Below are 13,631 nucleotides of genomic sequence, written 5' to 3' on the forward strand. Positions count from 1 at the left end.
AACACGTGTGGGAGGCAACCAATTGATGTGATTCTCTCACATCCATGTTTCTGTGTTTCTCCCTGTCCCTTCCACTCTTTCTAACAATCCATGGAAATATCCTCAGGTGAGGATTAACAACAACAACAAAATAAAAGCAGTGAAAAATAAATGAATAAATTAAAGCCACATCCAACCATGCCCATCAAAATGGTACTCATTAAATAAATTCTGCTAAAAGCAGCAACTTAAGCAATGGTGAGATAAAAGTAAACAGAAAAAATAGGTGAGTAGAAAAAAAAATGTTTCCTTTGAAAATAATGGAAAACTGGATAGGTAGGGAGATTAGAAAAAATCATTTTTCAATGCCAACACAAAGGAGAAACTAGGATTAAGCAATGCTCAGTTCAGTTTAGGGGTGGTCTGTTAATTTTATTTGGTCTTTACGACATGTCATGTGAGGTTTTGGGGCATGGCTGTATTTGTAAGAATGTAACTTTAATTACCAATTATACAGTGAACCTATGTAACTCCATTAAATTTTTAGTGCCATCATTTGTCCCTTCTTTTCCCATTTGCCCCAACCAAAAATCGAACCACAACCTCCTGGTTCATAGGTCAATGCTCAACCACTAAGCCACACTACCAGGGCTATCCTATCTAATAATAGACAAAGATCCAAATTGACCATACCTTCGCTACACCCATCATTGGCTAATCAGAGCAATATGCAAATTAACCGCCAACAAAGATGGTGGTAAATTTGCATATGTAGGCGCGAAGTGGTGGAGCGAAGACTGAAGGCGGCTCCGGCTTGAAGGCAGCTCCAGCTGAAGCAGCGAGGGCTTTGAAGGTGGCTCCAGCCGGAGTGGCATTGGTTTTCCTCCGGCACCCGGGACCCAGGCCTATTGCATGAATCTTTTCATGCAACAGGCCTCTCATTTCTTTATATTTTTTAAATATGTTTTGACTGATTTTAGAGAGGAAGGGAGAGGGAGAAAAACATGATCAGCTGCCTCCTGCAGACGCCTTACTGGGGATTGAGCCCACCACCTGGGCATGTGCCCCAAGCAACCTTTGTGCATAGGATGACGTTCAACCAACTGAGCCAAGAAATAGAGTCAGGGTCTGACTCTATTTCTTAAAGATAATTTGCACAATAAACAAGGCATTTTCACAATAAAAAAAATTAAGGAAGTCACAGAGTTTTAACTTCAATCTAGCATTGGGAGAAAGTAGGTTTTAACCCAGGGAGAGAACATCTCAAAAACTTAAGGAAGTATTGTCTGGAATTCCACCACTGAGGAAATTGAGTCAGTCTTTTTGGAGCAGGGTATAGTAACCATCTCCACAGATGATTCTATTATGCACTCCCAATTGAGAATCTCTAAAATATAGAAAGAAGAGGAAGTTTTCAGTAACTTATACATATTAGAGCACCTTTATTGACAGCCATTATTGCTTTTTAGTCTAATTTTATCTACAAATTTTTATTTTTTCTGGTATAAATACCCAACCTATTCATATTTGTCAAAAATATCATTACTGATTTACGAACAGGATAAAAACATGTAATTTCTTGCCCCAGGCCAGCCCACCTCAGGGGGCACGTGGGGCGGAGAGGCTGGGCCGGGGCTGCGGCTAAGTTTGGGGCTGGGGTTGGTGATGCTGTGGCTGGGCCGGCTTGCCAGGCTTGGGCGGAGGCCGAGGGATGGTGAACGTTCGGGTGGCCATGAGGGTGTGGCCCCTCAGCAAGAGGGAGACCAAAGGAGGAGGAAGAACTATTGTGGAAATTGATGGCAAAGTGGCAAAAATCAGGAATTTAAAGGTGCACAGTCGACCAGATGGCTTTGGCGACACCTGGGAGAAGGTTGTGGCATTCGGCTTTGATTACTACTACTGGTCAGTCAACCCAGAGGACCCCCAACATGCATCTCAGGATTTGAATCCTCCACAGCAACATTCAAGACCATGAAGTTAAAAGAAACCCAGAGACCTTTATCAATTAATTATACTGTTTGTATAAATAATAACAAAGATCCTCTTAAAACGTTCATATTCTTACAGTAAAAGATTAAACTGATATTTCTACAATAAAAAACAAAACAAAAAACCCCCCACATAATTTCTAATCAGAAAAGTGTGGGTGGGTGGGGGAGGGAGCACAGGTAACGCTTTCAATGCCTAAAGCAGTGATGGTGAACCTATGACATGCGTGTCAGAGGTGACATGTGAGTTCATTTTTTTGGTTGATTTTTCTTTGTTAAATGGCATTTAAATATATATATAATAAATATCAAAAATATAAATCTTTGTTTTACTATGGTTGCAAATATCAAAAAATTTCTATATGTGACACAGCACCAGAATTAAGTTAGGGTTTTTCAAAATGCTGACATGCTGAGCTCAAAAGGTTCGCCATCACTGGCCTAAAGCAACAATTTTCATCTTAATTTCCAATTCTTTCTGGAAGAGTCTCTCCTTTGGATGGATCTCCCAATGTATTCTTCTAAGTCTCTGGATATCTTGGAAAAAATAACTAAGTCCTTTCTTACTTTCAATTTCAGGTTGCTCCACCTAGCAAACCTCCAGAGCTCATAAAATCCCACTTCTAAATCCTCATATACTATCACTCTTTGGTGATACAGATTACATGCAATATAATTACATGTCTGGAATGTTGTCATCAAAGCATTGGCATGTTTGCTCTGGCTCTAGAACTAACCCACCAAATCAATAGTATGTGGACCCTTACTCCTTAAATGACCCTTCCATTACCACCACCACCAAAAGAGTACAATGTGGACGGTAGTAGAAATGAACAGGCTATAATTTCAAAGCTGAGAGAGGAATACATTGACTGAGTCCTCTCTCAGGAGCACTAAGGTACTTTCTAGCCTGCAAACTACTAGCTGCTCCCATTTGACTCAGTAATCCCACTTCTAGGAATATATCCCAAGAAATCAGAAACACCAATCAGAAAGGATATATGCACCCCTATGTTCATAGCAGCACAATTTACAATAGTTAAGATTTGGAAACAGCCTAAGTGCCCATCAGCAGATGAGTGGATTAGAAAACTGTGGTATATCTACACAATGGAATACTATACTGCTGTAAAAAAAAAGAAGTAATTCTTACCATTTGCAACAACATGGATGGAACTGGAGAGCATTATGCTAAGCGAAATAAACCAGTCAGATAGATAAATATCACATGATCTCACTCATTTGTGAAATATAATGAACATAAACTGATGAACAAAAACAGAACCAGAGTCATAGAAGTATTGATTAGACCAGCCGTGGGCAAACTACGGCCCGCGGGCCGGATCCGGCCCGTTTGAAATGAATAAAACTAAAAAAAAAAAAAAAGACCGTACCCTTTTATGTAATGATGTTTACTTTGAATTTATATTAGTTCACACAAACACTCCATCCATGCTTTTGTTCTGGCCCTCCGGTCCAGTTTAAGAACCCGTTGTGGCCCCCGAGTCAAAAAGTTTGCCCATCCCTGGATTAGACTGTCCAACCTATGAGGGAAGGCGGGGGGTGGGGGGGGGGAAGAGGGGTAAAAGGTCAACCAAAGGACTTTTATGCATGCATATGAGCATAACCAATGGACACAGATGGGTGGCAGGGAGAGGAGGGGTGAGGGCAAGTGCTGGGGACTGGGGGCGGTCAGGGAGAGGTCAATGGGGGAAAAAGGAGACTTGTGTAATATATTAAATAAAGAACTTAAAAAATATGTATATCCTCAGGTGAGGATTAAAAAAAAAAATGAATGGAAGTACAGTTAAATGCCCTCACCAAACAGATAATCTATTATGAAGAAAAAACACCTCACTATCCGACATTTAATTAGTAACATGTACAAAACAGTGTACGATTATGTGTCAAAATAATTACACATAGGCTTTAAACCCAGAGTTTAAAAGATAGAACTTATAAAGGTAGAGATGAGGTTGGGGACATTTCAGGATTTAGAAAGAATCTAGTCTATCTATAGTTCATTCACTCTTCTAAACATACCATATGCCAACATAAGCTCTCAGAAATTACTAGAAACTGCCATTTTTTTATTGCTTGGTATACATAGTGGAGTAAAAGTAGGTTTACAGTGTTGTGAATACTCAAAACACAGAGTTTATTCTGGTATTATTATTTATTATTGTATTATTTTTCCATACAAACTGTAAACCTACTTTTGCCCCACCCTGTGTATCAGGTATTTGGTAATATTATATGTATAATCTAATCATTACAAGAGATAGCTACTATTTTAACACACCTGGAACTAAAAAGTATGTATAAGAATTAATAATGAAGGTAGGCAAGGGCCACACTGCAAACAGTTTTAGTGCCTAAGTAAAGAATTTGAATTTTATACAGAGGCTACATACATATATTTTGCAGGGAGAGAGATTAGGCATGTTTATTAACAGTATCGCCGAGAAGCAACATCCACTGTGGCTTGGTAGGTTGGGTGTCATCCTGTGCACTGAAAGGTTGCTGGTTCGATTCCTGGTCAGAGCTCATGCCTGGGTAAGTTATGGCAATCTCAAGTAAGACTGTGACAAGGAAATGAAAACATATTTTACAGCAGAATAAAGATGAGCGAAGTGGGACACATAGCAATAGCATGTGGCTTTTTCCCACAGTAGCCCTTCTTCAAAATATATTTTACCCAACATGGTGAGGATAGGGAAGTAAAATCTACCACCTATGAGGAAAAACCTGCCTTTCCTAATGAGCAGGTACAAACATAATTTGTATGAATGACTTCTAGAATCTCACAGGAATTTCCTTACAGACCACATTCTTATATATAGTACTAGAGGCCCGGTGCACAAAAATTTGTGCACTGGGGGGGGGGGGGGGCCCTCAGCCCAGCCTGTGCCCTCTCTCAGTCTGGGACCCCTCGGGAGATAACGACCTGCTGGCTTAGGTCTGCTCCCGGGTGGCAGAGGGCAGGCCCAATCCCTAGGTGCAGCCCCTGGTCGGGCTCAGAGCAGGGCCGATTGGGGAGTTGGGGCACCGCCCCCTGTCATGCACAGAGCAGGGCGGATTGGGAGGTTGCGATGCCACCCTCAGTCACGCTCAGGGTAGGGCAGATTGGGGGGTTGGGGCACCGCTCCCTGTCACACTCAAGGCAGGGTCGATGGGGAGGTTGCAGTGCCACGCCCTGTCACGCACAGAGCAGGGCCAATCAGGGGGTTGGGGCGCCACCCTCTATCACCCACAGAGCAGGGCCAATCAGGGGGCTGGGGCGCTGCCACTCTCACACTCACGGCAGGGCCGATGGGGAGGTTATGGCTCTACCCCATCACACACAGAGCAGGGCCCGGGGGGTGGGGGGGTTGGGGCGCTGCACCCTGTCACACACAGAGCCACAGGGCGATCAGGGGATTGGGGAGCTCCCCCCTATCAGGCACAGAGCAGGGGCGATCAGGGAGTTGGGGCGCTTTCCCCTGTCAGGAACAGAGCAGGGCCGATAGGGAGGTTGTGGCCCCGCCGCCTGTCACACACAGAGCCGCAGGGCGATCAGGGGGTTTGGGCGCTGCCCCGTCACACTGATCCCGGTGCTGGGACGCATATTACCCTTTTACTATATAGCATAGAGGCCTGGTGCATGGGTGGGGACTAGCTGGTTTGCCCTAAAGGGTGTCCCGGATCAGGGTGGGGGTCCCCACTGGGGTGCCTGGCCAGCCTGGATGAGGGGATGATGGCTGTTTTCAGTTGGTCACACACCCTTCAGGGTGGGGGTCCCCACTGGGGTGCCTGGCCAGTCTGGGTGAGGGGCTGAGGGCTGTTTTCAGGCTGGGACTGAAGCTCCCAACTGCTCCTTTTTTTCTTTTTTCTTTTCTTTTCTGAGCCAGCTTTAGCTCTGAAGCTCCAGCTCTTAGGCCTCCGCTCCTGAAAGCAGGTATCTGGTTTGTTTAGGTTCTACAATCAAAACTCTGTATCAACTTCAGGTTTGAGATCCCAGCTAGCTGAAAGCTGGTTTCTGGGGTTTTGTTTAGCTTCTATTTTTGTAACTATGTTTCAAACTGCCAGTTCAGAGGCCTGCAGCGGCAGGCGGGGAACGTTGGAGTCCTTCTATCACTGAAGCAAGCAAGCCTCATGTTAGTTTCAAGCTGCCTGGCTGCCGGCTGCCATCTTGGCTGGCAGTTAATTTGCATATCGCCCTGATTAGCCAATGGGAAGGGTAGCGGTCGTACGCCAATTACCATGTTTCTCTTTTATTAGATAGGATTATTAACACTTTGGATTGTATAATCTTTTGTTGTGGAGCATCACTTATTGCAGGAGGTTTAGCAGCACTGCTTGCCTCTACCCAATAAATACAGTAGCAATTCCCCATCCCAGTTTTAATAGCCAAAATTGTCTCCAGACATTGCCAGATGATCCCTGGAGGGCAAAATGACCTAGTTGAGAACAACTGTGCTAGGCCAGTGGTCGGCAAACTGCAGCTTGTGAGCCACACGCAGTTCTTTGGCCCCTTGAGTGTAGCTCTTCCACAAAATACCAACTTCTGCATGCACATGGGCCACGAAGTTTCAATTGCACTGTACGTGCGTGCCTGCACGTGTTATTTTGTGGAAGAGCCACACTAAAGGGGCCAAAGAACTGCACGTGGCTTGCGAGCCACAGTTTACCAGCCACTGTCTAGGCCAGCCGTGGGCAAACTACGGCCCGCGGGCCGGATCTGGCCCGTTCGGAATGAATAAAACTAAAAAAAAAAAAAGACCGTACCCTTTTATGTAATGATGTTTACTTTGAATTTATATTAGCTTATACAAACACTCCATCCATGCTTTTGTTCCGGCCCTCCGGTCCAGTTTAAGAACCCATTGTGGCCCTCGAGTCAAAAAGTTTGCCCACCCCTGGTCTAGGCTAATAAAAACAAGGTTGACCAAGAACTCAAGTTTGGGAGATGGCCACAGACATATTTTGGAAAACTCAAAAGTTTAACTTTAAAAATAGGTCAATACTGAACTCAAGATTGAGAAACACTACTGTAGGGTACACGAAGATGAATGATAATCATAATTGCCCCCTAAAAGCTTACAATGTAGTAAGAAAAACAAAACATCCTATATAATAAAAGCCTAACGTGCAAACTGTCCCCTCAGTCAGTTGTTTGACCGCTCACTATGACATGCGCTGACCACCAGGGGGTGGCGCAAAACATGGCAGGCGTTGGTGACACGGCGCTGGCAGCACAGGAGGCGCTGCGGGCCCCGACGAGAGTGGGACCACGGCAGGATAGCAGAGCAGGTGAGTGGGTGGCACCAGACCAAGGCGGGTGCGAAAGGGGACCCGATTGCCCCGCATACGGTTCCCAGGCCAGCCCTGATTGATCTCCCCACAGGCAGGATAGTGGAGCAAGTGAAGCAGCAGCGTCAGGCCAAGGTGGGGTGCCAGGTGGGGCTGCGGGGCTGTGAGGCTGGGGGCGTGAGCTGGGGCCCGACCCCCAAAGGCCACCCCAAGGGACCCCACTCATACACGAATTCATGCACCGGGCCTCTAGTTAAACTATAAAACGATGAAACTACAATAAAGCAATTACTTTAGGTGGGAGGAATAAGTATTACACTACAGCATAACACGTTAGTAAGGTATTTAGTGGGATCCAGGGCTCCATAAAGGTTTACTTAAACTCCCCCCACCTTTTTAATCCTCACAGGAGGATATTTTTTCCATTGATTTCTAGAGAGGGTGAAAGAGAGGGAGGAGGGGGGAAGAGAGAAATATATATGTGAGAGAGACACATTGATTGGTGGCTTCCTGCCCTTACTGGGGCTGGGGAACTTGCAACCAAGGTACATACCATTGACCAGGAATTGAACCTGGAGCCCTTTGGTCCACAGGACAACACTGTAAACACTAAACAAATAGGCCAGGCTAGCTAATCCCTTTTTAAAAAGTCTATAAAAGCTGTAGGTGCTAGATGGAAATCCAAACACACTTTGAAAATCAGGGTTGTTGTGAAGGCTCTTTCACACCCTTTAAGCCAGGGGTGGGCAAACTTTTTGAGTCGAGGGCCACAATGGGTTCTTAAACTGGACCGGAGGGCCGGAACAAAAGCATGGATGGAGTGTTTGTGTGAACTAATATAAATTCAAAGTAAACATCATTACATAAAAGGGTACGGTCTTTTTTTTTTTTTTAGTTTTATTCATTTCAAATGGGCCGGATCCCGGCCCGCGGGCCGTAGTTTGCCCACGGCTGCTTTAAGCCAAGCATGTCAAACTTGCGGCCCAGCCAATATAACGCATGTAAGAAACATGCTAATAAAAATTTCGTAACTAAATTTTTACAATATCCTATTATACATAACTAGAGGACGGGTACAGGGCACCAGTGGGGTCCCTTGGCCTGGCCTGTGCCCTCTTGCAATCCGGGACTCCACAGGGGATGTGGGAGAGCCCGTTTCCGTGCACTGGTCTGGTTTCGACCCGATCCCCGCAGGCCAGGCTGAGGGACCTCACCATGCACCAGGCCACTAGTATGCATATAAGATCTTTGGTTAATCTCCTCTTCCCCCTTCCCCCAGATTCATCCATCTGTTCTATGATTCCATGCCTGTGGTTTTTGCTCCTGTGTTGAGCGTCTGCCCCCCTGGTGGTCAGTGCGCATCATAGCTACCAGATGGTCGAACGGTTGCCTGGTCACTTAAACTTTTATATATATGTAGATTATTAATAATGAACTACAACGTTCATTAATGACTGATTACTATAACCGTGTTGTATTCATTTCCCTTACGTGCCTTACGCACAGGCTCACCATTTCTCTCCACTAATACTAGCAGCAAATATTTTAGAAGCCCATTGCTACATCATTAGTCTTGAACTGACTTGTTTGGTGTGTGCAACAGGAAATATTTCGCTTTCAGAGAACAAGAAAAATAGGTTTGAGTTATGATTATTAATTTGTGCAGTTATTCAGTGTCTGTTAAGTTAATGTTCAAGAAAAAATGTTTTTATTAAAACGTTCTGTTGTTTTATGTTAATGATTACTCATTTATTTCAGCCTTTTGTATTCAGCATGTCTCTATCAAAATAAACCGACGTTTCTATGAAAATCGAAGCTTTTGTTTTTTTTTGTGGCCCTCATAAATTTAAACCTTATTTATTTGGTCTATGTTAGCCTTAGAGTTTGACATGCTTGCTTTAAGCTAACACTAGGTGAAAAAAAGTGAAGAGAAAATAACTGTGGGTAAATAAATGTGGTCTGGATTCTTGTATATACTAACATACAAACTAGTTCTAGCATTAACTCATCTCTAAGACAGCATGTTCCTATTAAGCATTTCAACACATACCATCTAACTGGTAGGTATTTTATTACTGCCATTAACAACTCTACAAACAAAAAATGCACCTGGAATCACCTACCAAAACACCTAGCTATTCAAGTGAATAATGGGTGGAATTCTTCCCAACTTTCCTAAATATATATTTTAAAAGTGTACTCAAATTAAAGTAAGTTTTATGTTATACCCAGCATTTCATTCTTAAAAACTATTGTTCCTCCCTTTGCTTCCCAACTTATCTTTTAGGTACTTTGTTACTCTAATGGCTGCCAATCAGAGCATCAGTGAAGAATGAAGAAAAGTTTCAGTGTGTCTTCCTTCTCCCTAACTTCAACAGAGGTTCTTCTTATGTTGGAGTCCACAGCTTTAGCAAATATATGAAACCCTTAAAATGGCAATAAAATTTTGTGCACATGCATTTTTCCAGGGAAAATACCGAAACCTGTGCTGAGATTTTTAAAGGCTAAGAACAATTTCAAAAAAGATCAAAACAAACACTCTATACAAAGTACGCAAAGTATACTTAATATTTGAAAAAAGTTAGATAAATCACAAGACCACTTTGGTCATACCCTTTTGTTTTGCTCTAAGAATTGGAAATATGCCCTTTCTGGTTTAGTTCAGTGGATAGAGCATTGGCCAGCAGACTGAAGGGCTCCCAGGTTCGATTCCAATCAAGAGCACAGGTTACGGGCTCGACCTCCAGAAGGGGGCGTGCAGGAGGCAGCCAATCAATGACTCTCTCTTCACTGATGTTTCTATCTCTCTCTCCGTCTCCCTTCCTCTCTGAAATCAATAAAAATTTATTTAAAAAAATAATTGGAAATATTAAAAATTACTGCTTTAAAAAGCAGTTCTCCTTCCACTGTAGTTTCTCTTTATACATTCATAGATTAAGCCCCTATTTACTTGAGGGCTCTGTCACAATATTAGCTGAAATGAAAAGAAAACATTACGGAGCTAGAAATCATAAAACTAATTTTAATTACTACAAAATTATAAAAATAAATCTTCTTGGATTGAGTGAGAAAATATGTACTATACCAAATATTGTAGCACATAAAATTGACAACCCTATACACTTTCCTATAAGTCTTGCAATAAAAATTGTCCATTGATATAAAATTATAATTAACTAAATTTCTGCAGCACACCAAAAAATATATTCTTTGCTGATCTAAGAAAAGCCATTAATTTTTATTTATTCACATTAGATAGCTATTGTTTGTTGGCTGTCACTTTTTGACAATCTAAGGCAAGCATGTCAAACTCAAAGGCTAACACAGGCCAAATAAACAAGGTTTAAGTTTATATGGGTCGCAAAAAAACCAAAAGCTTCAATTTTCATAGAAAAATTTATTTTATTTTGATAGAGACATGCTGAATACAAAAGGCTGAAATAAATGAGTAATCATTAACATAAAACAATAGAATGTTTTAATAAAAATTCATATTTTTCTGAAACATTAACTTACCAGACACCGAGTAACTGCACAAATAAGCGTAATGCAAATAAACCTATTGTTCTTGTTCTCCGAAAGCGAAGTATTTACTGTTATGTACACCAAACAAGTCAGTCCAAGACTAATTACATGGCAATCAGATGCTAAAATATTCACTGATGGTGCGCCTGTGCTTAAGGCGCATAAGGAAAATGAATGCAATACGATTATAGTAATCAGTCATTAGTGAACGTTATAGTTTGCTATTAATAATTATGTCTAACAGAATATTGTAAAAATTAAGTTACAAAATTTTTATTAAAACGCTTTTTACATTGCCTGGGCCACAAAAATATTCGTTGTGAGCCACATGTGGCCCATGGGCCGTGAGTTTGACATGCTTGATCTAAGGGAGGAGGTCAGTGCCCCTAACTAACTAGTCAGGCACTGCATGTTTTAAAAATTCTTGTGGCACACCAGTTGAAAACTGCTGCTCTATGTTATAGGAGTATATGCCTCCTTGATATGTGAAAATATTCTAAGAATTATAATTAATATACTGTAGAAATAAGAGTAATTTTAATAATTTGCGCCATGCCCATTTTTGCCAAACATTCAGTGCTATGCAAGCTAAGAAAAATATTAAGTTTGAATAGAAAGTCACACTTAAAAAAAATCTACATTTGCTTTTAAATTAGTAAAAACAAGCATACCACTGACACAATCATTTATATTAAGTCTCAATGGAACACATGAATCAGAAATGTACTTACAAACTGACCACTTACTTACATTTCAATCTGAATTTGAAAAGTAATAAATCATGGTCAAACGGACAGCACAGAAGACATAGCAATTAGCAAAATATGGGCAGAAATACTCACATTATATATCCATACTTATATAATACTATAAATTGATGTATCCAGCACTAGAAATGCTACTGAAGAAATCAACTTTAAGTTGATGCGAAATTTTGGAAACAACACAGAACTATTCAATCAGAAGTAGGCCAGTTTAGCCAATTAGCCAGTAAAAAAGCAATGGAAATGGTTACTTTAAAAACACCTCACTAAATGCTTTCCAAATGAGATGAGAGATGTGAAAGAACTAGAAGTTTAGCTAACTTTAATAAAAATATAAAAAAATGTTTAATTTTCAGTAAAATCAATTTTACTAGACTGAATTTCTTGAGAGCAGAATGCATAAATAACTAAGTCGTCCCTGTAACCTTAGCTTCAGACAGTGATTCGATATAGTGGGCATTCAGTAAGATGTTTGATGAATTGAGTTTCCTTGAATCAAAATAAATTCTAATTACTAAAACAAATACAAAACCCACTCTTATTACAACTACAAACACAAAACCATATACTGACTTCAACTGATCACAATACAATATACTGTGCTAGGCTATGGATATCAATTATGAACAAAATATATATACCTTGCTTGTAGTAGATATTGCGATTTTCATCCTTTATTTTTTTTATTATTATTTTTTAAAATATATTTCATTGATTTTTTACAGAGAGGAAGGGAGAGAGATAGAGAGCCAGAAACATCAGTGAGAGGGAAACATCGATCAGCTGCCTCCTGCACATTCCCCACTGGGGAAATGCCCGCAACCCAGATACATGCCCTTGACCGGAATCGAACCTGGGACCTTTCAGTCCGCAGACCAATGCTCTATCCACTGAGCAAAACCGGTTTCGGCTATTGCGATTTTCATCCTTTAGAAAATTAATCCCAATTTGGGGGAAAGCCAAGTTCACACAGGGCCCTAGGAATAAATGCTTGGACCTTCAGTCAATAGCATAATTCTGTTCCTCTGGTCAGAATTTACTGGTTAGGAATGGATGGATACGGGATCCAACTCAAGGCAAAAGATGCTAGTTAAGGGGTCTGGGAAAGCAGCTTTCTCATTCCTCTGAACATACTTCCTTTACAAAAAGTAACCATCACTCTCCCACAACCCCTGAAGGAAATGTCTGCAGGTAATAATGGATTATAATAGAAACCCTATATCAACTGCCAAAAAAATCTAACCAAGGTATTCCCCAAAAATAAGTAAAAAAAGAAAATCTGGTATCAATTCACTATTTACTAACATTAAGTAAATTAAATTAATATCTGTGACTCAATATATACATGTTTCCTGGAGGCAAAGACTAGCGGTAGTTAACATATAAATGCAAGAAGTCCTTAGAAGGCTAATGGACTTTGATATTCAGCAGGGCTGAAAATCAGCAGTGTATTACTCTGCTGCTGGCTGAATGGCTGAAGGCAATCCCCTAACCCAGTGGTTGGCAAACTGCGGCTGGCAAGCCACATGCGGCTCTTTGGCCCCTAGTGTGTGGCTCTTCCACAAAATACCATGTGCGGGCATGCACGTAACAGTGCAATTGAAACTTCGTGGCCCATGCGCAGAAGTTGGTATTTTGTGGAAGAGCCACACCCAAGGGGCCAAAGAGCCACATGTGGCTGGTGAGCCGCAGTTTGCCGACCACTGCCCTAACCTGATAATCCTTTATTGTTTACCAAACCTTACCATTGATATGTCTGTTTGCTTTGCTAAAGGGAAAATGTGTATTCTAGTAAATAAAAAGCTAATGGGTCCATTTGGGGAATCTCTCCTCTGGAGAGTAAGGTCTCCGTCTGGCTCCCCCCACGCCTTCTAAATTTATATTTCTTGTCTAGTATATCCATTTGTGCGTCAGCCCCTTCTACAGACCTTGAACCCTAGCCATGCCAGTCACAGCTTCACACATGTTGATATCTATCCAGTTTTTCAAAGAAAACATACCTATTTTGGTGTTCTTCACCAAACATTCTCCAAACCCTATTATAATGGCTAAAGCAGCAGAATCTAAGACACTATCCAATAGC

General features: G+C 41.6%; 1 protein-coding gene across 10 annotated transcripts in view; it reads right to left on the reverse strand.

Moving 5' to 3' along the window:
• Positions 1–13,631, reverse strand: part of ARHGAP5 (Rho GTPase activating protein 5) — a 100,448-nt gene that overhangs the window by 52,400 nt on the left and 34,417 nt on the right. The window contains exon 3 of one of the 10 annotated variants that reach the window (XM_036353551.1): positions 4,393–4,549. The exons of the other annotated variants lie outside the window; for them this stretch is intronic. Within the exon in view, the coding sequence (XP_036209444.1) occupies positions 4,529–4,549 (21 nt within the window). The 3' untranslated portion in view covers positions 4,393–4,528. Of the gene's footprint in view, positions 1–4,392; positions 4,550–13,631 lie in introns of those variants that run through there. 10 annotated transcript variants of the gene reach the window in all.

Source organism: Myotis myotis, unplaced genomic scaffold (genome assembly GCF_014108235.1).
Source record: "Myotis myotis isolate mMyoMyo1 unplaced genomic scaffold, mMyoMyo1.p scaffold_m19_p_1, whole genome shotgun sequence".
NCBI lineage: Eukaryota > Metazoa > Chordata > Mammalia > Chiroptera > Vespertilionidae > Myotis > Myotis myotis.